The sequence below is a fragment of the Trypanosoma rangeli genome (assembly GCF_003719475.1).
Source record: "Trypanosoma rangeli strain AM80 chromosome Unknown Tra_15.4_contig_00187, whole genome shotgun sequence".
NCBI lineage: Eukaryota > Euglenozoa > Kinetoplastea > Trypanosomatida > Trypanosomatidae > Trypanosoma > Trypanosoma rangeli.
In genome coordinates, this window is record NW_021705928.1 from 1,764 (window position 1) to 24,161 (window position 22,398).

The 22,398-nt window shown below is 51.8% G+C and overlaps 9 protein-coding genes across 9 annotated transcripts, besides 9 other annotated features; all 9 read left to right on the forward strand.

Moving 5' to 3' along the window:
- The first annotated feature begins 243 nt into the window (after nt 1-243).
- Nucleotides 244-289: a microsatellite.
- A 67-nt stretch (nt 290-356) lies between these two features.
- TraAM80_05620 (putative endoplasmic reticulum oxidoreductin) lies at nt 357-1,736 on the forward strand (the record flags this gene model as incomplete). The annotated part of the gene is made up of 1 exon (XM_029382493.1): nt 357-1,736. The coding sequence occupies one exon, from the start codon at nt 357-359 to the stop codon at nt 1,734-1,736; it is 1,380 nt and encodes a 459-aa protein (XP_029237709.1).
- A 280-nt stretch (nt 1,737-2,016) lies between these two features.
- Nucleotides 2,017-2,051: a microsatellite.
- Nucleotides 2,052-2,161: 110 nt separating this feature from the next.
- On the forward strand, nt 2,162-6,115 carry TraAM80_05621 (putative DNA polymerase I alpha catalytic subunit; the record flags this gene model as incomplete). Its single annotated transcript, XM_029382494.1, has 1 exon — nt 2,162-6,115. One exon carries the CDS (start codon nt 2,162-2,164, stop codon nt 6,113-6,115), a length of 3,954 nt encoding a protein of 1,317 aa, XP_029237710.1.
- Nucleotides 6,116-6,739: 624 nt separating this feature from the next.
- TraAM80_05622 (WDdomain 65) lies at nt 6,740-10,381 on the forward strand (the record flags this gene model as incomplete). The annotated part of the gene is made up of 1 exon (XM_029382495.1): nt 6,740-10,381. One exon carries the CDS (start codon nt 6,740-6,742, stop codon nt 10,379-10,381), a length of 3,642 nt encoding a protein of 1,213 aa, XP_029237711.1.
- Nucleotides 10,382-10,581: 200 nt separating this feature from the next.
- Nucleotides 10,582-10,616: a microsatellite.
- Nucleotides 10,617-10,969: 353 nt separating this feature from the next.
- Nucleotides 10,970-11,004: a microsatellite.
- A 100-nt stretch (nt 11,005-11,104) lies between these two features.
- On the forward strand, nt 11,105-13,054 carry TraAM80_05623 (putative protein transport protein Sec23A; the record flags this gene model as incomplete). The annotated part of the gene is made up of 1 exon (XM_029382496.1): nt 11,105-13,054. The coding sequence occupies one exon, from the start codon at nt 11,105-11,107 to the stop codon at nt 13,052-13,054; it is 1,950 nt and encodes a 649-aa protein (XP_029237712.1).
- Nucleotides 13,055-13,224: 170 nt separating this feature from the next.
- Nucleotides 13,225-13,290: a microsatellite.
- Nucleotides 13,291-13,440: 150 nt separating this feature from the next.
- Nucleotides 13,441-14,337, forward strand: TraAM80_05624 (uncharacterized protein; the record flags this gene model as incomplete). Its single annotated transcript, XM_029382497.1, has 1 exon — nt 13,441-14,337. One exon carries the CDS (start codon nt 13,441-13,443, stop codon nt 14,335-14,337), a length of 897 nt encoding a protein of 298 aa, XP_029237713.1.
- Nucleotides 14,338-15,061: 724 nt separating this feature from the next.
- Nucleotides 15,062-15,094: a microsatellite.
- Nucleotides 15,095-15,145: 51 nt separating this feature from the next.
- On the forward strand, nt 15,146-18,166 carry TraAM80_05625 (putative kinesin; the record flags this gene model as incomplete). The annotated part of the gene is made up of 1 exon (XM_029382498.1): nt 15,146-18,166. One exon carries the CDS (start codon nt 15,146-15,148, stop codon nt 18,164-18,166), a length of 3,021 nt encoding a protein of 1,006 aa, XP_029237714.1.
- Nucleotides 18,167-18,199: 33 nt separating this feature from the next.
- Nucleotides 18,200-18,250: a microsatellite.
- A 919-nt stretch (nt 18,251-19,169) lies between these two features.
- Nucleotides 19,170-19,472, forward strand: TraAM80_05626 (U1 small nuclear ribonucleoprotein; the record flags this gene model as incomplete). Its single annotated transcript, XM_029382499.1, has 1 exon — nt 19,170-19,472. One exon carries the CDS (start codon nt 19,170-19,172, stop codon nt 19,470-19,472), a length of 303 nt encoding a protein of 100 aa, XP_029237715.1.
- TraAM80_05627 (U1 small nuclear ribonucleoprotein) lies at nt 19,472-19,978 on the forward strand (the record flags this gene model as incomplete). Its single annotated transcript, XM_029382500.1, has 1 exon — nt 19,472-19,978. The coding sequence occupies one exon, from the start codon at nt 19,472-19,474 to the stop codon at nt 19,976-19,978; it is 507 nt and encodes a 168-aa protein (XP_029237716.1).
- A 352-nt stretch (nt 19,979-20,330) lies between these two features.
- TraAM80_05628 (putative eukaryotic translation initiation factor 4 gamma) lies at nt 20,331-22,187 on the forward strand (the record flags this gene model as incomplete). The annotated part of the gene is made up of 1 exon (XM_029382501.1): nt 20,331-22,187. The coding sequence occupies one exon, from the start codon at nt 20,331-20,333 to the stop codon at nt 22,185-22,187; it is 1,857 nt and encodes a 618-aa protein (XP_029237717.1).
- A 103-nt stretch (nt 22,188-22,290) lies between these two features.
- Nucleotides 22,291-22,330: a sequence feature (A-rich).
- Nucleotides 22,331-22,361: 31 nt separating this feature from the next.
- Nucleotides 22,362-22,396: a microsatellite.
- The last annotated feature ends 2 nt before the right edge of the window (nt 22,397-22,398 follow it).

Here is a 22,398-nt window from a genome sequence, read left to right on the forward strand (position 1 = left end):
GGGATTGTTGAGGGGGGCCGATCCGGGCGCCGCGCCGCCGCCCCTGACAAAAATGTTTGGGTTTTTTTGTGTTCCCGCCCCCTCCCCTTTGCGGTTTGGACGCTCGCCCTTGTGGGGGGCACCGGCGGGCCCGGGCGAGAAAGTCCTGCGCAAGTTTGTCTTACAGCAGCGCGCTGCTTTTATTGCTGTATGTTTTCTTTCTTTTTTTTTGTTGGAAGCATGCCATCCTGCATCCTGTCAAAATTCTTATTTCTTTTTCCGTCGTCTTGTCGTTTTTTTTTTTTTTATCACGCCAGTTGTCGCAATATAAGAAGGTTGTTTGCCTTTTTTTTTCCTGCCTATTGTTCCCAGGTCTTATGCGAGTGAGCACCTGGTTGGTTATTCCCGTTGTACTAGGCGCACTGTGCTTTGCGCTATCACAATTTACTATGAAAGAAGTGGAGGATGCTTGGTATGGGCATTCTGTTGCCAATGTGACTTCAGAGTCGGCTCAGCTGAAAAATCAGAAATATGTGGGTAATCACACTCCAAAGACAGTTGGCCTTGAAGATCACAAAGACCATCCTCTAGAGGAAAGCTTCTGCTGTTGCACAATAGACACAATCAGCAGTGGCACTAAGGATATTGCTAAACTCTTAAACAACATAACAAAGCGACCATTTTTTCGTTTCTTCAAAGTGAATTTGGAGAAGCCTTGTCCTTACTGGGCGGTTCAACTTCTTTGTACGAGCGAAAAAAGTAGCTGTCAGGTTTGTTCGTGTGATGAAAATGATGTCCCTGAGGCTCTTAAATACTCACATGATATGAGCGATCCTTCCATAAGTGATTCTCATGTTTTGTATACAGCACCAAATCCTCTGAACGTTGATCAGTGGGGTATTTGGAGGGATGCAGACACGGCTGCGTCGTATGTTGACCTTTTTCAAAATCCTGAGGGAAACACAGGGTATTCAGGGCCTATGGCGTCTCGAGTGTGGCAGGCTATTTACAAGGAAAACTGCATGACAGACACCTCTGAAGAGGGTGTGTTAAATCCTGAAAAGCAATGCAAGGAACAACTAATTTTTAAAAAGTTGATTAGTGGATTACACACTTCTATTACAATGCATGTGGCTACTTTTTTTCACAAGGACGTTGCGGGAACATCGCCGTTAAAAGAGTTTGGAGTGTTGAGAAACCCCAATATTTCCTATTTCCCAAACTGTGTGATGTATGGGCGGGTCGTAAGCAACAAGGAATTTGTTAATAATCTTTATGTACTCTATCAATTTATTCTCCGTGCACTTACAAAAAGCAGGTTGGAGTTTCTCTCCGATCTCAATGCATTTAACTCTGGGAGTAACGGTGTGCCTACAACGGAAGATCTCCTTCTCCATGCAGAACTTCGGGAACTTTTTAATAACCATTTATTGTGTTCTCCAACTTTTGACGAAACAAGATTTCTGGAGTCAGCAGAAGCGCATCGACTTGTTCCACAAATGAAGCAAATGATGTATAACATTACAACCTTGATGGATTGTGTAACCTGTGAGAAATGCCGCGTGTGGGGAAAACTTCAAACTATGGGCATTGCCACAGCACTCAGGATTGTTATGGTTCCTGAAGACACGGTATCTGGACTCAGTCGAGGAGAAAAGGTTTCCCTCATCAACCTGGCGCGTCAGCTTGCGATTTCAGTTCAAAGTTTTCATGTACTGAAGGCTGTATGTCAAAAAATGGAAGCTGCGCAAAAATAGATGGTGAGTGTTGGTAGTCATAGTTTTTCTTGTTGTTTTGCTTGGTAGGGGAAAAAAGAGTGTATTCGACTTCTGAAAATTCTACATGGAAGGCCGCCAAGTAAATAGATGTGTATTTGGGGTAAAACATTATTAGCGGATAGTGGGGAGACGTTTTCTTGCAATTCGGATGGTATGCTTGGAAAAGCTTCTGTGTGTTTCCATAAGACCTGTACGATGTTGTTTTCATCTATTAATGTTTGTCTTGGTTGTGTTTTTGTGCCATCTTTTTTTTGTTTTACTTTCTCTCTCTCTCTCTATCTCTCTCTCTTTCTCACACACACCTGGTTGTGGTTTTTTTCAGGTGATTGTTCAGGCCTTTGTAGCTGAAAATGGAGCAATGGGTAAGTTGTCGCGCTCAAAATCAGAAGAGAGAAACATCAACAATGGTTTCTCTTTTTTCTGAGACGGAGGAAGAACAGTGGCAAAGATTAAAGGAGGAAGCAATGATCGAATCGGGTGAGGATGACGACAGCATTATGGACGGTGGAACCTTGACGTTACCACAGGAGACAAGGAAGCGGAAAACAAGAAAGACTGTGAAGTCAGCAGGCGTTTCAAAGACTGCCCAGGCACAACAACAGAAACTGACTCAATCTATAAGTGCACCTGACATGGAAAAACTTTTGAAAAGGTATCGGGGGTTTGCCACTGATGAAGAGGATGGAGTTGGAATAGACATCACCAAGTTCTTACAGGACGACGCCTTGGAGAGCGAAGCGGAAGAAGATAATGTAACTGCTGGTGATCTGATGTCCTCCTTGTTGACAACAAAGAATACAGCTCCCCAGAAGACGGTGGAGGCGACGCCAAATTTCCCGTTGGTGAGTCTTAACGATGAGATCTATGTGTACGATAAACAGCCGGACTCTAGGAAGGTTGCAATCAAGAAAAAACTACACGAAGATAGGAATGAAACCAATTATGTTGTCAACGATGCTTTTTCAAAGGATCTAAAGGTTGTCACGGAACTTCCGACGGCGGCGCCAAGTACATTGAAGCAGACACCAGACAAAGTGTCTGAGGGGGGAACATCCAGTGGATTGTTTTACTGGTTTGATGCTAAGGAACAGCCTCATACCTCGTCAGAGCCTGGTACTATAATTCTTTTTGGAAAGCTTTATGAGAAGAAGGGTGCAGAAGTCAAATTTCGTTCCTGTTGTGTCAGGGTTAAAAATATTTTCCGGTGCACATTTTTGCATCCCAGAGAGGGTTCATCTGATGCAGATGTTATCAAAGAGATAAATAGTGTGTGTCAAACGCATGGTATAGGAGAGCGACGGGTACGGTTTGTGGAACGATATTACGCCTTTGATGAACCTGGTATTCGGCGAGAGAAAAATCGATGGGCAAAACTCCGGTTTCCTGGTAAATATCCATGCTTTCCAGCGAAAGGGGAATTTAAGCATATTCAGGCGGTTATGGGTGCATCCCGTTCGTTACTTGAGCTTTTCTTGATCAAGAAAAAACTTATGGGACCTTTATACCTTCACATGAAGAATTTATTGGTTGCAACGGACCGTGTCTCCCATTGTGACGTGGAATACGTGGTGGATTCTCCGAAGAATATTGAGGTTGATGATACACCGAGGCCCTCGCCACCCTTTACGCTTGCCAGTATCCAGTTACATACCCAGTTGGATATCAAGGGTGTAACAAATGAAGTTGTGGCTGTATCGATTGCCGTTTATTGTGGTGTTAACATTGATGGTGGCATGAAACCAGAGGTTTCAGAATGTTTTACAGGTGTTCGACAGCTCTCATCCGATGCGGCGTTACCACTAAACTTGGAAGCCTATTGTCACTCGAAAGGATTGCCTGGTGTACGATCTTTTGGAAGTGAAAGAGCTCTACTTACATGGGTAGCCTCAACTTTGGGGAATTTGGATCCAGACATTGTAGTTGGTCATAATTTTATTGGATATACCATTGAGATTCTTTTGAATCGCTACCACGAACTGAATATACCTCAATGGTCTACGATTGGGCGCCTTGATATTAGGCGCTTCCCACGTTCACAGTATGGAAATGTCAATCTGGCAAATGAAAAAGAGGCATGTATAGGACGTCTTGTCGTTGACACATATCTTCTTTCCAGAGAGTATTACAAAAGCACAAACTACAAGTTGGCGTCTCTAACTACTCAAATGGGGGTTTCAGGGATTACAGATGGTCGTGGCTCATTTGAGCCTGGGTCAACGGTTCTGGATAAGGGTATCATGGCATCCTCTAAAGACATGTTTCATATTCTTTTGCAACTTCTTAATTATGCAGTACTTTCTGTGAGAGTGGCCGCCTTTCTTGATGTGATTCCACTCACCAAACGGTTAACAACATTGGCAGGCAATTTATGGAGCCGAACTTTGTATGGTTCGCGTTCAGAACGAATTGAGTACCTTCTCTTGCATGCATTTCACAATCTTAAGTTTGTGACACCTGATAAGAAACGATTTGATGGAAAACGAGGGCGACACGACATGGATGATGAAACTAAACGCAAAACTAAATACCAAGGTGGTATGGTATTGGAACCCAAGACAGGCCTTTACTCCGATTATATTCTTCTCCTAGACTTTAATTCGCTTTATCCCTCTCTTATTCAGGAGTTTAATATCTGCTATACCACGATTGAACGGGGTGAAAATACGGTGTCTGTCGAGATTCCCCCACCGGAGAGCCTAATTTGTTCTTTTTGCGCGGCTGCAGGGCTGCCGTCTCCGTGCTTACACAGGTGCATCTTACCGAAAGTTATTCGAGGCTTGGTGGAGAGCAGGCGAGAAATTAAGCGTTTGATGAAAACGGAAAAGGATCCAAGCAACCTTGCGACGTTAGAGATTCGTCAGAAGGCTCTCAAGTTGACAGCCAACAGTATGTATGGCTGTCTTGGTTTTGAACACTCCCGCTTCTATGCTCAGCCTCTCGCCGAACTTGTCACGCGACAAGGCCGTATTGCTTTACAGAATACCGTAGAGTTGATTCCGCAAATATCACCCTCATTACGAGTTATTTATGGTGACACGGATTCTGTAATGATTCAAACTGGTATAAAGGACAACATTCGGAATGTACGGGAACTGGGTTTTGAGATCAAGAATAAGGTTAATCAACGCTACCAAAGTTTGGAATTGGACATTGACGGGGTGTTTAGAGCCATGCTTCTTCTTAAAAAGAAGAAGTACGCGGCATTGAGTGTTGTGGATTGGCAAGGTGAGGGGACAACATACAAGAAAGAAATTAAAGGTTTAGATATGGTTCGTAGGGATTGGTGTCCACTTTCACAGAAGGTCTCAGAGGCGGTACTGAGCCGTGTTTTGAATGCCAATGCGGGCGAAGATATACTGGACTACGTTATGACCCACATGAAAACTGTTGCCGATGATGTGCGTGCGGGAAATTGCTACGCTCTTGAGGAATTTGTTATTTCAAAGAGTTTAACAAAGGAGCCTGAGAGCTACCGTGGGACTGCGTTTCCCCACGCAGCGGTTGCGCTGCGTATGAAGCAGCGAAAAGAAAATGTTCGCGTTGGTGACCTCATCCCCTACGTCATTTGCGAAGGTGAGCACCTCAATGACAAAGCGTATCACGTGGATGAGGTACGACGCAGCAAAGGACTCCGCATTGACCTCGAGTGGTACCTATCCTCACAGCTGTACCCTCCTGTGATGCGCTTGTGTGAGCACATTCAAGGTTTTTCGCCGGAGCAGTTATGTGAAGTCATGGGAGTTGCCTGCCATGTGCGAACAGAACGGGAAATTCAGGAAACCTTCACCGTGGACGATTTTTCGCATTGCTCCTTATTCAAGAGTCGAGAGCTATCCGAGTGCTTCCCCACCGCAGTGCCCCTTCAGGTTCAATGCACACGGTGCCATCAGGTTGTTCCCATCGATCCACACAAGTACATCTGTGGCATGGTTCATGATTCTAAGAAGCCGCTTCCTAGTACACCCTTTGCACTGTACGCGTGTGTGAACTGTGGCCAACCTCTCTCCCTTGCATACCTAGCAAATTGTCTGACGCAGATGTGCCACAACACAATTCAGCAATTTTACATATCAGGCGGGAATGCTGCGGCGGTGCGAGCCGTGCGAACACAATTTACGTATTTTCGAGCCCTGTTTGACGTTCCACACGCCCCTGGATGCTCTCCTGTTATTAAAGACATCCACTGCAATCTTGCGCTGCGGTGCTTAGGCACAGACCAACAATTGTACACACTCTCTAGCGCTGCCTCTGCTTCGGATGTGGAGCCCGTGGATCATTTGTTTTTTTGCGCCGATAGTTTTTACAGGAGAATAGATCATTTGCTTGTCAACATTGACAATTTATTCGCATCCATGTAGAAGCGGAGCCACCATACAGAACGTCAATGATACTTGCATAGAGTAGTCATAGAGAGAGAGAGATAGATCTATGTGTGTGTGTTCACTGCCGACATATGGGGTGGTGGTGGTGATGATGATAATTTAACCCCTGTGTGTGTGTTTTGTCTTTTTTGGTTTACTGTTTTTTCCCCCTCTTCTTGTTGAGTATTTATAGCATTGGGAGGGAGCAAACGTTTTTTTTTTAAAAAAAAAAATTTATATGGCGGCTTCTATTAGTTTTCCTCTCTGCGACGGCGTCTTTACAGCGATCCGTGTGCAGACTGCGCGCCTTGCCCTTAACGATCTTAATTTTCCACTGGATGCATCACTCTTGCTCTTGTCTTTACCTCTTCTTGCCGCTATGGGCGTTCATTGCCTTTGCAACGACGGTAGCAGGTAGAAGGAGGGAAAGAGCAACCCCAAAGAAGAAAAAGAAAAAACAGGGAGAGCCGGAGGTTAGAGCGCGAAAAAAAAAGAGTGACGAAAAGAGGGGAGAGAGAGTTTAAGAAACTCTTCCTCTGCCACTCACACACAGACACAGAGAGATACTTATTTATATATTTATATATACTTGCCTGCAGCAAGCAAAGAAGGGGATAGAGAATGCCACCCCAGCCGGCCCCACCGCGTATGATAGATCGCCGCCACGTTTTTGGCGTCTGCGAAAAGGTGAAGGACGGCTTTCAGTATCTCGATGACACCAATGTCGTCTGGGTGGCTGGGAAGAGTCTTGTCGTTCTGGACACGCAGCTTGGTACACAGCAGCTAATCCCTTGCACTCCTAGCTGCAACTTTGTCACAGCCCTGGCGATTTCTTACAATCGCCGGCTACTGGCTGTGGCGGAGAGCTCCAAGTTTCCCTGCATTGTTATCTACGTATGTGATATGAGTGGAACTCCAAAGCTAAAGCGGAAGAAGCTTCTACAAGTGCTCGATCTCGGTTCAACGGAATACGTTTCACTTGGCTTCTCCTTGGATGGGCGCTATCTCATCTCGCTCGGTGATCACCCCGAGTGGAACGCTGTGTACTGGAATGTGGAGCGGGCCAAGGTGGTGGCCTCCTGTGCCGTACTTGATGAAAAGGAACTCTCCTCCAAAGACAGGCATCTGCTTAATCAGTGCAGTATTTGCCCCAATGATGCCTCACTGGTGTGTGTTTCGGGTCAAGGCGTTGTGCGGTTTCTAGTGCAGCAGGAGAGTCACCTGCGTCCTGCCGCAGGTGGATTGCGGGAGCCAGTCACCAAATACCTGGCCCATATGTGGATTCCGTCAGAGAACCGGCTTATCCTCTCCACTGAGAACGGTGATCTTATTGTCATGGAGAACAACGAGTATAAGTACCCGCTTCCAATTTCCCCGTCCGATGGGATTGCCATCACCACCCTGGTGGCCTATAGCAAAGGATTTATATGCGGCGGAGACATGGGCTTGATTTGCATCTTTGAGCGAACTGACAATAAGGAGATGTATCGCAAGGTTCGAACCTTTAAATTTAACAACGACGCAGAAAATATGGGACCTCAAAGTGAAGTCGTTCCGGCGATTCTCTCGCTCACACTCTCGCCTCAGCCTGCAGAGGAGTATGTGTCCTTCATGACTAGTACGAAACAGTTATACTCCCTCAATCTCCCCAACGCCGATTTCTTTAAGTCGAATGAACGGGTGTTTGAGCCTATTGGTCAACCCTTCCATTCCGGGCCTGTGATTGGCGTGGACGTTTGCGTGCAGCGGCCGCATGCGGTGACCGCCGGCCGAGACCGCTGCATCTTTTTGTGGAATCTCATCACAGGGGTTGTCGAGTTTCGTAAACGGTTTCCAACCGACATCTACAGTATTGCCATGCATCCATCAGGACTGCATCTTTTGGTGGGACTCGCTGATGGGCTTCGCATGATGAATTTGTACCATAATGATGTTCGAGAATTTAAAAACATCGGCATTCGCTCCTGTGTGGAGTGCCGTTTCAGCACAGGTGGTCAGTTCTTCGCGGCAGCCCACGCCACCACTATTCATGTATACTACACGTACACATGTGAGCTGCTCGGACATCTGCGCGGGCACAGTGGAAAGGTCAAGAGCATTTACTTTGTGCCCCCCGATGACACAAAGTTGATCTCCGTAGGCCTGGACGGCGCCGTCTGCGAGTTCAACCTTTGCGACTTTCACAAGCTCCACGACAACGTGCTTAAGGCCATGACGTACAACTGCGCCGTGGCTGATGTCGGCACCGTATGGACCGCCGGTAATGACCGCAAACTTCGCCAGTTTGATCGTGCCAAGTTACAGCCCGTCGCTGAGTACGATCTGCAAAACGCCTCGCTGTACTCTATGGTCATCAGCTCCAAGTTAAAACTACTCGTCGGCGGCGCCGAGGATGGCACCGTTCGTGTGTTTAATACCTATCTGGGGGAGAAGTTTTCTGGCGCGGACCGCGAACGGGAGAGTGGGGGCGAGATCACGATTGAATCCCACAGCGCTCACTCTGGTATCGTCACGCGCCTCGCGCTGACGTTTGATGAGTCGATGGTGGTCAGCGTCGGCGATGACGGCGCCGTGATCTTCTGGGACGTCGTAGCCCCCTACCGTGGACCGCAGAAAGAGGTGGAGTATTGCCGTGAGCTCTTTATGGCTCGTGCCGACCTGGAGGCAGCCACAAAGGCGGTCGCCGCACTAGACACCGAGGTGAGTGAGCTGAAGCAGCGGATGCTGCAGCAACAGATTAGGCGTGACAGGGTGCACGATGAGAAGCTGGCGAAGCTGGACCGGGAGCGCGCTGACGAGCAGGCGCGTCGCCTTGCCCAGCACAAGGCGCTGAAGGCGGAGAAGAACGAGCAGGCCATTCAATTCACCGAATTTATGGCGGAGATGGAGGCGAAGGAGAAGGAGACGCTGCGGCGCACCAAGGAGGACTACAGCGTCAAGATTGAATCCCTGCGCAACCGCGCTGACCGACTGCGACAACTCATTGATGAACGTCAAAAGGAGCAGGACGCCCACCTTGCCGAGGTGCATGAAATTGCCGCACGGAACCGGGCGCAGGACAAGGAGTGTCAGCAGGTGGTGTTGCAGGAAATGGACGACGAACACCATCGCCTGATTGTGGAGAAGGAGCAGGACGAAAAGAACACCGACAGCTACTGCGCCTTGATTGAGGATGACACGGACGTGGAGGTCACCCTGCTGAAGGAGGATGTCGAGAAGCGCCGCAAGGAGCAGGAGGAGGAGGTGGCCATCCTGCAGGCGAGCAACGACCTTTTGCTGTCGCGGGAGAACATCATAAAGGCTGACCTGGAGGCGATTAAGGCAGATGTGCGGGAGAAGCTCCGGCAGCAGACCACCTTGGAGTCACAGATTGAGGCGGCAAAGCGCGACATTGGGGCCCTCACGCAGGAGTTTAAGGACCGTGGAGAGACGATTGCCGAGAAGGAGCGCCGGGTGCTGGATCTCAAGAAGAAAAACCAGGAGCTGGAAAAGTTTAAGTTCGTGCTGGAGTACAAAATCAGGGAGCTCAAGTCGCAGATTGACCCACGTGATGAGGAAATTCGGCAGGCGAAGAGCCGTCTGTCGGAGATGGGTAAGGAAGCGGACAACTACATACACAGCAACGAACACCTCGTGTTGCAGATTCGCAGCCTGCGGCAGAAGAAGGCGGGGCAGCAGAGGGAACTCGACAACCTTGCAGAGAGCATGCGCGGGTTTTCGGAGTACCTCTCGCGGCTGTGGACGGAGCTGTGCGACCTGCAGGATGAGAAGAACCCGCGCAAGTTGAAGGAGTCGGCCAAGATGCTCTTTGACAAATACACCTCCAGCAAGGCGTCTGCCGCGAACAAGGCGCTCGCCTCCCGCACAGCCGCGGATGAGGTGCGGGAGTACAGCCGCGAGCGCGACCACCTCGAGCGCAACCTCGCAGGGCTGAAGAACAAGGTGAACAAAGACGCGGAGAACAACCGCACCGACAAGAGTCGCATTACCACGGAGAACGTCATCCTCATTAAGGAGATTAACGACCTGCGTAAGGAGGCACGACTGCTGGCTGGAAAGGCGGGTGCCTGGCGCCAGACAGAAACTGCAGGTGCTGCCGCGCAAGAAGAGGATGCTGCACGCGAGCTCACGATGCAGCGGGTGGAACTGCAGCGCCTTCGTCTCTTGGCAACCAAACTGGAGGATGAGGCACGCGCAAAAGGCATCACGTTGAAGCTCCCTTTACTCGGAGGAAGGGAAAGTAGAGAATTGAAGAGGCGTTGATATCGTTCTTTTCATCTCTCTATGTGTATGGACTGGTGTCGCTTCTGCGGCTTCTTTATTTTGGTGGTGGACTCTGCACCCTTGTCTGTATGAGTCTTGCTCCGCGTTGGCGTGGGTTATTGCTCCTTTTTCAGTCGTCTGCCACATCCTTCGCAGACCCCCTCTGCGTGGCGTCGTCGGTGTGTCATGTAAACAAAGAAATATATATATATATATATATATATATATATATATACTTCCCCTTAAACACACGCACAACGCCAAGCTGTGGGAGGATTTTTTTGTGTTGTGGCTGCAAGTGTCGCCCACTGCGGTACGTGTGTGTCTTTATGTGGAAGAGAGGCACGCAGGAACAGGAGAGGGAGAGAGCCGTACAGAAATGATACCCACACATATGTATGCGTCGCTTTCTTGCAGTCTTTTTTTTTTCTTCTCAGTTATAAGCACATACTCTGTGCCTCTTCTCATCCCGCTCTCTCGCTCTGCGTCTGGGAATCTTTCGGAGGTTGTGTTTCCGAAACGCCCCCCATCTCTTTCCTCTTCTTGTTTTCTTGTTTGCTCTCCATGCATATACAAACACACACACTCCCTCCTCCTCCTCCTCCTCTCTCTCTCTCTCTCTCTTAACGAGCTTACCAATTCTGTTCCCTCTCGCTGGCTGAGGTTTTTTTTTTACCGTTAGTGATGCTTTCGTGCTCCGGCACTCGTTGCTGCTTCGCCGCGATGGCGGTGGATGCCGCGCGTCGTTACGCAGCAGGGCAGCACGAGGCGGGCGACAGCCACGCCGCCGAGGCGGTGTTGTGGTTTGATGATACCGTGGTCGAGCGGCGGGCGCTGGAGGAACACGTCCGCAGCCCCGCGTACAAGGAACTGCACCGTCCAGCCCTCACCAACGCGGCCATGGGGCTCTACGGCGGCGAGCCTGGCTTTGAGAAGGCGCATCGTGTGTGGGTCGACCCGGACCGACCTCACATGAAGCACCTCTACAACAAGACGGCCCTTGCGAAGAACCTCCGCTACGCCCGCTATGGTTACTTCAAGCGTGACATGCACATTCTGGACATCGACAAACTCATCCGACACGCCCGGATGCTCCCAATACCGGGGCGTCTGCTGACTGATTTTTTGTACCAACGGGTGCCACTGCCGGATAAAAGCTGCGCTGCGCTTATCCGCTTCCAGTGTCAGCAGATTGAAATGCTGGAGGAGTGGCAGCGACATACCAGCTTCCAGTGTGCCGCGGAGATGTTTGAGCGCCTGGTTGTGACAAATATCCCTCCCGTAGAGGTGGGCGTTGAGACACACGCCGAGATGGTACTGTGTGCCGCGGCAAGCGGCAAGTGGGAGGAAGGGTGGGACATCTACGTAGCCCGGGCGCGTGAGATGGAAGTAGACTCCCCCGACTCCTTTGTCCTTAACACGTACTTTTTTGATGCCGTATTGACACTATGTGTGGCGGCAGCCCGCGTGGAGGAGGGGATGTCTATCATGGAGGAAGTCATCACGCGGAACCTACGTCCGCGTGCCACGATACTCGACAAGGCCATGCTATTGTGTGCTATGGGGGCTGAGAGGATCGCGAAGGGGATGGGGACGGACGACGGCGTGGAACAGCAGAAGAAGTTAGAGCAATGCGGCCTTGAGCTGTGGGCGCTCTACGATTTTTACCAACTCCCACGAACCACCGTGTCTATTGAAGCCTACATGCGTATGTGTTGTGCCTTTTTCCAACCGACCCTCGTGCTAAAGGCGCAGAGCTTTGCCGATGCGGCTGGCATTCGTCTCTCCTTGGAGTGTTTTCATTGGTTGGTGTATGCCCTCCGCGAGGTTGCGGACTTCGGGGATTACGTCATGGATGTGTTTTCACAGCTCACTCCGCGGGGTCTGACACCGGATTTTGTTCTTTTTACTATGGCCTTTATGCACTGCGCGCTGCAGCGGGACGGTGAGCTGGCGCTTGCCATTTACGACCAGCATTTTATTCACGCAAACATCAATCCCACCCCAGAGATGGTGCTTTTGTTTATTCAGTCATGCGCCCACTGCGAGAAGCCTCGTGTAGCCATGCTGGAGCGGTGTGAGGCGTTGCTGCGTCGTCTCGAAGAGGTGGGAAGCAGCGTCGACTACATCACGCCGATGTATGATCAGTTTCTCGAGCTGTGCGGCCAGCTGGGGGCTGTGGCCTCGGGCTTTAGTGTGCTAAAGAAGCTTGTGAGTCTAGGCAAACCTCTCACCACACGTATGCTTAACTCGCTCTTGCTGGCTAACGCGTACGCCACCCCGCCAAATGGGTCACTTGCCATGACGGAGGAAATTGCTCAACTCTTTACGCTTCTCAAGGTGCCGCCAAACAAAGACACCCACATTTGTCTCGGATACTGCACCAAAGCCTTTGGGGCGTCGTCGTCCCTGGATGCCTTTAGCGCCACCGTGGACGCCAAAATTGAGATGCTTGATGATACGCTTGCGTACGATGCGGACATTCCCGTGTTGCAAGTCCCACCAAACGAGCTTCGCCAACTGCGTACAGAATGGAAGCTTCGACCTCGTGACATCATGCTGCGCCGCTTTGGACAGTACACGAAGTTCAGGGGGAAAGACGCCTTGGATGTGGGAAGTATGCACGGCAGTGTCATCCCGTTTGGCCGTACACCCGGGGAGCAGAACGTCTAAACAGCTTGACTTTATCCAAGTCATCAGCACACAGATTGTTGCGTATACACTGCGAGTGGGTGCCCAACTTCCTCTGCCTGAGAAGTGTCTCAGAAGGAGGGGGAAGAAGAGCAACACTACCAACACACATACAAAGATGAATGACAAAGAGGAAGATGGAGCCAGCGACAGTTTTTTTTTTTTTGCTCTTGTTGATCTTGTGATTTGCTGTTGTTATTTTGCTGTGACGTTTTGTTTTCCGTTTCCCTCTCCTCACCACCTCCACTATTCCTCCTGCTAACATGCGTTGTTTGTTTGTTTGTTTTTGCCCACGTTCCGCCCCACTGACTTGCTTTTTACTCCCTCGCATTCTACAGGTGGGTGGGTGGGGGCCAGCTGGGAGACGAATGCTGCAGTGGGAGTGGCCAAAGACGTGGCCTACGGAGAGCAAGGAGGTGATTCGCGTTTCTATTGAGCAGGCCATCCGCAAGGCGATGTCGGGGGGAGCCAACGCCCAACTTCGTGGTACAGTCATTGTGGACGAGTTGAACCTGGGAAGCGTTGCGCCGGAGATTGCGTTAAATGGGATTCGAGAGCTCTCCGCGGAGCACACCGCCATCCTGGTGAAGGTCCGCTATCACGGCGACTTCTCAGTGCGGCTGCGCGGGCTAGAAATTAACCTGGATACGGTCGGAGCAGGCGCCGAGGACTCCGATGCAAACTTTGCCCTCCCCTTTTTTTGTCCCTTTGAAATGACGCTGCAGGATATCCACATCGACGGCATGGTCTCCATCGAGCTCTTTCAGGAGCTGGAAGAGAACCCACAGTGGGAGCAGGCCTCATCACTGACGCTACACGCGGATTTAACGCCGAGGGTTGTGAAGAATAAGGTGCGGCTTCCATCGCATTCTACGCGTTCGACCGGGGTCAATGACCGCCTCGGGTACGGAGTTCTTCTAGCTGGGGGCGGCCGTCGTGGAATGCGGCCGCCTGGTGTGCTTGACGCACATGAAACCTCCACATCCTCACTGGAGGCCGATATCGTCACTGATAACGTTTTGAAATTGTCCAGGCAGGCACGTTGCGGCGTTCCGTCCTTCGTAGACATTTTTGCAAAGAAGGTGATGGTGAAGCGACGCATGATGAAGGTGCAGCTGTTTGGTGATCCACTCAAGAACTTCCGTGTGATTTCCAACTTTAGTACGGTGCCTGGGGCCAACAGCAAGGTGGATGGTACTGTTCGGATGCTTATTAGGCCGGCCATTGAGGCACTCATGGAGGAGGGCATAGCCTTTCCAATTTAATCGCCGGCGGACGTGTGTCTGTATCCACGGCCAGCTGCATACATGCATATGTGGAAATGGTGCATGAGCACCTGTGGTTGATTGTTGCTGTCTTTCTCTTGCTAGTGATGTTTCGTTCTCCATCGCTTTTTCTTGTGTGCTATTTAGCTGCTTTACTGCTTGTTGGTGTCTATTATTCTTATTACTAAGCCTTGGAACGAAACGTTATCAATACTGCTTGTCCCTTTCTCTCCTCTCTCTTCCCTGCGGGCAGGGTTTCCACCCCAGTAGGAATGGGGCGCGATGAGAGAAGGTGTGTGTGCGTGCATGAGGGAGAAAAAAAAAAAGAGAAGTAATTTTTGTGGCAGTTACGGTTACCCAGACTTCCTGCTGAGCGAATCCTAATCCTCTTTTGGATGTGTTGCGGCAGCGCGTAGATCGCTGAGACAGTGGAAACAGAAAACAAAACAGAAACAAAACAAAAAACTTGAATTTTTGCCGGACCCTTTGCTCCCATCCATCTGTCGTCACACCCCACAGTGGGGTGTGTTCTTGTCGCTGCGCAGTTGAATCGTGGCGGCTTCGGTTGCTCTTCGGGGGAGCAGGTGTGAGGTGGCACACATTTCCGTCTCTTCATTCTGCTGTTTTTTTCTTGTTGTTTCTTTAGAGGGGGGGACGCCAAAAGGCAGGGCAGGAACAAAGTCTTCCTCTGGGGGAGGTTTGCGGTGAACCAATTCAAGTGGCCCACACACACACACACACACACACACACACACACTTCACGCGCCTCCTCGTCCGCTGGAGCAAAGGAGGGTGCAAGGTGTGAAACATGTCGTCGGGGTCCAAACGTGTAACTGTGGGGGTCCGGGTACGGCCAAAGCTGGATGGCACTGTGAATGTTCTGCAGACAGCAGAACGCTACGAGCCGATGGCCTGCTCACGGTGCTCTGAGACGACGCTGCGCATCTGGGATGGACGGCCAACGCCGGACAGCCGGATCTTCTCCTTTGCATACGACGCGGTGTTTGACGAGCATGCGCCACAAGAGGAGGTCTACGAAGAATTTGTCTTGGAGGCGGTGCATGACGTACTTGGCGGCACCAACGCCACCATCCTCACTTACGGCCAAACAGGCAGTGGGAAGACGCATACGGTGCTCGGTAAGGTGCGAAAAAATTCACCGGGCGACAGCATCATCACTAGTGACACTGGCATTCTCTTGCGTGCTCTGCAAGACATTCTGCACTACGCTGCGAGCCTTAAAAACAAATTTCATGTTGTCGTTGGTCTCTCCGCGGTGGAGGTTTATCTTGACGAGATGCGGGACCTACTGGCTGAGGAACGGCAGCCCAATGTCGTTCATTTAGCCCTCGTGAGAAATGTAGTTCGTGTTTCAAAGGTGCGGTATGCTCCCATTTGCTGCCTCGAGGATGGGCTGAGAGTGTTTCATCAGGCGACGGCGCGGCGGACGCAGCGGATGACGTCCGCCAATGACATGTCATCGCGCTCGCACGCGGTGTTTAACGTCGAGGTCTTTCAGCAGCCTATTACCACAACCAGCACCCGTCCACTCGACCTGGCAGCGTACATCGCTATGAGGGATGCCGATCAGCTTGCACAAGTAGAGGGAAAGTCCCCGAAGATGCCATCCCACCCGTTGTTTCCTACGGCTTCCCGGCCGCTACTCGGCGAGGCCGATGCCCCGGTGATGCACAGCAAGCTTGCCCTCGTTGACTTGGCGGGGAGCGAGAAGGTACGCAGCAGCGACGCCAAGGGCGAGGGGTTTGACGAGCTGAAAAAGATTAATGCCTCTCTCAGTGCGCTGGGGAACGTTGTGCGCAGTCTGCATGTGGGTTCACGGCACATTCCCTACCGAGATTCGAAGCTGACAACGGTACTGCATGACTCTTTTGCGGCTGCCGGAGCACGCGTTGTGCTCATCGTCACCGTCAGTCCTACCACCCTGACGGTGGAAGAGACACTCTCCTCCATGTACTTTGCCGACAAGGTGAAGATGATGAAGCCGGATCCACGCAGTGGCGCATGGAGTGAAAACGATGCGGTCGGTGAATATTTTGCCTCGCTGTGGAAGTATGAAACGCTGCTTGCTGATGTGCATATCGCAGAGGCCATGCACGCATTTACCGCCCCGCAAGTTATCCGGCTTGTTGCCTGCGACCGCAGCAATGTGCTGTATGACCCGGTCTTCCGTGTGAGGAAACCGGAGTGCAGTATACGCAAAATGGCGGTGGACACGATGTGTGAGGCTTTCAAGGCGAACGCCATGGAACGTGCTGGTAGCGATGTGGAGCGGCAACGGTTGGAAGTAGAGAATCAAGCCCTTCAGAGTGAGCTGGTCACAGCTTGGAAAACAAGGTGGATAAGCGCATCCACTAGCCTTAAGGAACTCTTAACGCGGACAGTAGAAGAAGGTAGCGCCGAGGAAGCGGCGCTGCGTGACGAAATCACTGTGGCGTCTGCTCAGCTTCAAGACGCCCGCCTCCTCCGCCGTGAGCTGCAGCAGAGGTACCAATCTGCCAGCGCACGTGCGGAGGAGGCGGAGCCCGCACTGGCCGCTGTGGAGGCACAGCTAAGGGGCGCCGAGGAGGCGGCGACAGCGGATTCGGTCACCGCCTCTGTGGGAATGGGACCGGGCGCGTCACCCACATCCGAGCAGGAAGAAGCGTTGTGGACGAGGGTTTCAGATTTGGCGGCTCAGGCAGTCCAATGTGCTGGTATGCGTTACGATTGGTGTCTGTTGATGTGCGAAACCCGGCAACTTGCTCAGGAGCTGCACCAACAACGGCAGCAGCTGCTGCAACAGCGGGAAATCGCATCACAGCCGCAGGGTGTTGACGATGAGCTGCTTCAGATGGTGCGAAGTAAGGCGGGCAAGGCTGTTGCGACCCCTTCTAAGCGTGAAGAGCAACTCTGGGACAACGACCCCGTGATGCTTGGTGGTCACCCTGTTTTCAACAAGTACGCAGTACCTCGGCCGCGTCAGTACTGGCAACCCCAACCTTCAGAGAGCGAAGACGCAGGGAAGAAGCGCCGCGGCACTCTGTATGATACGCCAGAGCTACTGGAAGATGTTGTCTCCTTCGTGAAGATGGGCGGGGGCGTGACACGATACTCGCGCAACGGCTCGCCATACCACCGGCTCCTGTACGTGGATGGAAAAGCTGGTGAGGAGCAGCTTTCCTGGTCGACGGTGGGGAGTCTAGGAAGTGAGGGCGGTGTCCCCTTGCGCACCGTCACGCAAATACTTTTAGGGCGAAGGGTCACATCCTCCGAGCCGAACTCGTACTACTTGAGCTGGGGCGTGGAGTTCCGGAAAAAGAAATCTACGAAGATCGTGGACTTTGCCTGCGACACAGTGGCCGAATTTGAGGCGTGGGTGATGGGGCTCAGTCAGCTCACCGGGGTGAAACCTCTCTTTGGCGAGCCATTGAAGCTGCAGCCAGGAACGGCGGCGAAGGAGGACGCCCTCAGCGACGTGCAGGCTGCATTTTGTGCAGAATGGCATCTCCCACCGGCGGTGTTCACGGAGGCGCGGAGGCAAATTATGCACCGTCGCAACCGGTCCAGAAACTCGTGTTTTCGATTGACACCGGGAGAATTACGGTATCTTGTCAAGCTAGACATCTTCCGCGCCTCCGCCATGTGGCTGTACTTCTTTGCTGAGGGCATTGTGGTGAATCCGATAGAAAAACTCTACTGCTACGTGGAAGTGCCAGAGGGGTCACACACGATGTTGTCAAGGGTAAAATCGGTCACCAACACAGGCTCGTGTGATGGGTCCTCCGTGAAGGGTATATCTTTCTCTTCGGATAGAAAGGAGGATGAATAGTGCTACAAAAATAATAAGATATGCGGATGTATATTATTTTTTTTGTTTTGTTGGTCGTTTTTCTTTTTCTTTTTGTTTTTTTTTCTGTGTTGTGTGCAAGAGGCTTCTAGAATGAGGTGTGTGCGCCTAAATGCAGTTACACACATGAAAGGACCGTTTGTTCATGTGTATTTGTTTAGATGCGTGTTAACTGAGTTGATGTTGTTTTCTTTTTGTTTTTCACGATGGCCTGTTGGGAGATGGCGAGTGCTTTTCCGCCGCAACTTGCGTCGCTGCCGCACTGCACGCGGATGGGTCAGGCGGTTACGGACCCCCAGGGACTGCCGCTTCGCGAGTTCTCAACATACCCGGCCCTCGTAATACGTCATGATGCATTAATTGTTTTTGCTTGTGTAGGACAGAAATGAATTTACTTCTTATTGGAACTGTGGGTAAAGGGGGCCGAACTGTACTGTTGGTTTTCACTGGTTTTCCTCTCTCTCTCTGTGTGGGAAGAGCGGAGAAGGTCTGTATCCAGGTATCCTAATGCCTTGCTGCAGGTCTTCTGCTATCTTGTGGCGCCTATCCTTGGTTGGGGAGGAGGAAGTTAGTCAGGGGGTGGGGTGCATTCGTGTGGCAGTACCAGATAGACGGTGAGATAGAGAGAGAGAGGCGTTGGAGAGGTGTGGAGGTTATATACAATCGCCGGGTGCTGTAGCCACAAGTGAACCTTACAGATAGATGAGATGTATCCCTTAACCATGGCCCGTATATCAAAGAGTTTTACAGTGGAGTGCGTGTAGGTGACAGGTGGTATTAACAGTTATGAATTTCATTTTTTGTTGCTCTTGTTGTTGTTCCCCATCCTCACCCCTCACGCTATGCTTTGCCCCTTTGCTTGTCTGCAACTGATCCCCTTTGCGGGCCTCTTTGGGTTGTCTCCGTTACATCTTTGTTTTACTTTCTTCTTTTCCTGTTCTCTCTCTCTCTATCCGCTTCTTTTCTTTGGCCCAGGTTGTAGGTCATGCAGGCCCCCAGCGACGACGACGTTGCCCGCCAAGAAGCCTTTAAGCGACGGGTGGAGGCACATGCGCAATGGAAGCGGAACTTTTTTCAGAGCCGACCGCCGCCGCTGTTCATTCCCAAATGTCGTCGTCGTCGTCGCGAGCGCATCGCTGGTGCCCCTGTGCATGCCTTGTATAAGCGGGCCCTGCAGCTCGTGAGCGCTGAGGCAGGGCGCTCGTCGCCCGCTTTGTCGCCCCTGCGGCAGTCACGACGGAGGTGGCGGAGCCGCAGAGCAAAAAAGAGGCGTGGCAGGAGAGGATGATGCTCGAGGTGGAGCGCCGCAACCCGTACACGGACATCAACATACGCACCGATCCCCGGCGCACCGTAGTGATGTCCAGCCTGCACCCCAAGTCCTTGGAGGAGGACATCCGCCTGTTTGGCGAGCAGTTTGGGCGGGTCATAAGCGTACGCCTCGTCTGCGACAGGAACGGGCGGAGCCGCAGGTACAGCTTTGTTCAATTTGGGTTGGAGGCGGAGGCACGAAAGGCGGTGGCGAACAGCCGTAAGCGACGGCTACACGGACACGCTGTCGTGATGGAGATGGAGCGCGGGCGGCTGGATCCCGGCTTTTTGCCGAAGCGGCTCGCCTCAGCAAGCCGCCAGACTGCGGGGTCACCGTCGACGGGAGGCGCCAAACAGAAGCGTGTGGAAGGGGGTGCGACGTATCCGCCGGCAGCGATGTTGGGAGGAGGCGTGTCAGCCGCGATGGCAGATACTCGCGACGAGGTGGACGCCTTTCTGGACGACATTATGAATCTCACATGAATATCCCTTTCTCTCTACGCTTTTAGGTGTGTGGTGGTGGGTTCTGTCTGCCCGTGTGACGACGGAGCAAGGGCGCTGCGTGCTTACAGCTGTGCAACTATTGGAGTTGCTGCTGTCGTGTGTATCACGCTTGTTACTTCATTTCTTCTTTTTTTTTGTTTTTCTTCACATAACGGCGCAGCTGAAGGCGAGCGTGCGTGAGTGATTTAGGTCTAAGCGTTCATTGAGAACTTTTTTTTCGTTAATTGTTTTCCTTTTACTTTTTTTTTTTGTTCCGTCTCTCTCTCTCTGTGTGTGTGTTTCCTCATATTTGTTTTGTATTGCATTGGCTTGGGAGCAGAGGGCAGTCAGGATGCATGTCTATTCTATTCAGCAGATTCTTGAGGTGCAGTCGCTGTACAGGGATGCGCCGTATCCCGGCTTTTCGTTGGAGGAGGCGTGCCGGCGGAAGAGGATGACGCAAACGAAGCTTGTGCGTGGGGCCAACGCGTGGGTGGCCCGGGGCTCGGCGAAGACGACGGAGGAGTGGGTGGAGCGGCTGGTGCAGGGTTCCCTCAATAAACTTAGCACGGCAAACTTTGACGCCATGGTAGCAAAGTTGCAGACCGATGTTATTTTCTCCACAAACGAAACGTTGAAAATAGCGGTGCAGATTATCTTCAATAAGGCCCTGGATGAGCCGGAGTGCAGCAAGTTGTACGGCGGGGTTTGTTACAAGCTTGCGGAGTTTGAAGTAGGCCTCACCGCGGTGCAGCAGCCAACGGACGGCAAGAAGCACTCCAAGCTGCGCAACGCTGTGGTTGGAATTGCGCAGGAGGAGTTCCTGAGCCGGCGGAAGATGCCGTCGATGGAGGGTCTCACGGAGGATGAGATGGAGCTGCGGCGCGCCACCTTCATGCGACGCAAGCGCGCAAACATGAAGTTCATCGGGGAGCTGTTCATGCACAAAGTCCTCTCCCAGAATACCATGATGAATATCATTCAAACCATCATGCAGGAGGCGGAAAAAGGCGGTCACCCCACAAGCGAGGACATTGAGTTTCTCACAGAACTCTTTTTGACCATTGGGGAAAGCCTGGACGCCGTACCGGAGCTACGGCTGCGGGTGGATAGGTACTTTGAGCTGCTGGAGGTCCTAAAGGAGCAAAAGGATGTGTACCCGCCGCGTATTCGCTTCAAGATACTCGACATCATTGAACTGCGGAGTAAGTTTAACTGGGAGCGGCGTAAGGCGGGGGCACCCAAGACGTCTCCTCCGACGCAGCGAGAGACACCGCGCGTGACGGACAAGACCGCCATGCGACCCTCGACGAGTGCCTCGTCCAATGGAGCCAAGAAGGGACGGTATGGCGGCGCTCCCGATGCGGCTTCACAGCAAGCAGCACCAGCACCAGCACCAGCTTCCGCACCAGCCAAGGCGGCGGCTGGGGTGATGGGTGGTCGCAGCTGGAGCAACATTGTCAAAACTGCACTGATACCAGACGATGCTCCTGTGACTCGAGTTGTTGAACCGGTGAACTTTGAGGCGCGTGTGAGCTGCCTCTTCCAGCAGTGGGTGGCTGAGTGCTCGAACGACTTTATTCCGGAATGGATGGACGAGTTCCGTGATTGCCAGCGGCAGTTCGACTCGGAGGATGCCCTTTGCAAGGCGGCGGCGGCGGTGGTGGTGCGGGAGGCGTGTATGACCACAAAGAAGGAGGCGCAGCGGGAAGCAAGCAGCTTTCTTATCGTAGGCCTCTTCCTGGCGGATGACGAGGTCCTGGACGGCTTTGCGATGGCGTTGGTCTCCGCCATCGAGGAGGGGATCTTGGAGGACGTGCCTAAGTTTAGTGAGCGCTTCATCAACATGCTTCGCATCACCTCCGGCGAGAACACCATCGCAGATGTCTACTACGACACGGCACGCGTGCTGTGCACGGCGTACGCCTTAATGCAGGAGCCCGACGAGGTGGTGCTTGACACCATGATGGGGTTCTGGGAGAAAATCCCTTGCCCCGCCACTGACGAGAACGCCCTCCTGCCGCTTGAAGTGGTGCAGTCATTGATGGAAATGTCCACAGGTGGACAGGCCCCGCTTACCGGCCGCATCATCGCCTCGCTGTACTCCATTGGTCTCGTGCATGACGAGACTGTGAACGAGTGGCTTGCAACCCCGCACGACAGCATCGGTGCTGCGGTGGTTGAGGCGTTTAAGCATGCGACGAAGTGACCTTGCACCTGTCTACGTATGTGTGGAGATATACACACACACGTTACGGCATGATTCCGTTGATTGGGTTCCACAAAAAACATATATTTATAGGCTTCCATAAAAACAAACGAATTAAAAGAAGGAAAAAGAAAAAAGAAAGAGGGAGGGGGGATAGCTGTACACACACACACACTCTCTCTCTCTCTCTCTCTCTCTCTCTCTCTCTCCT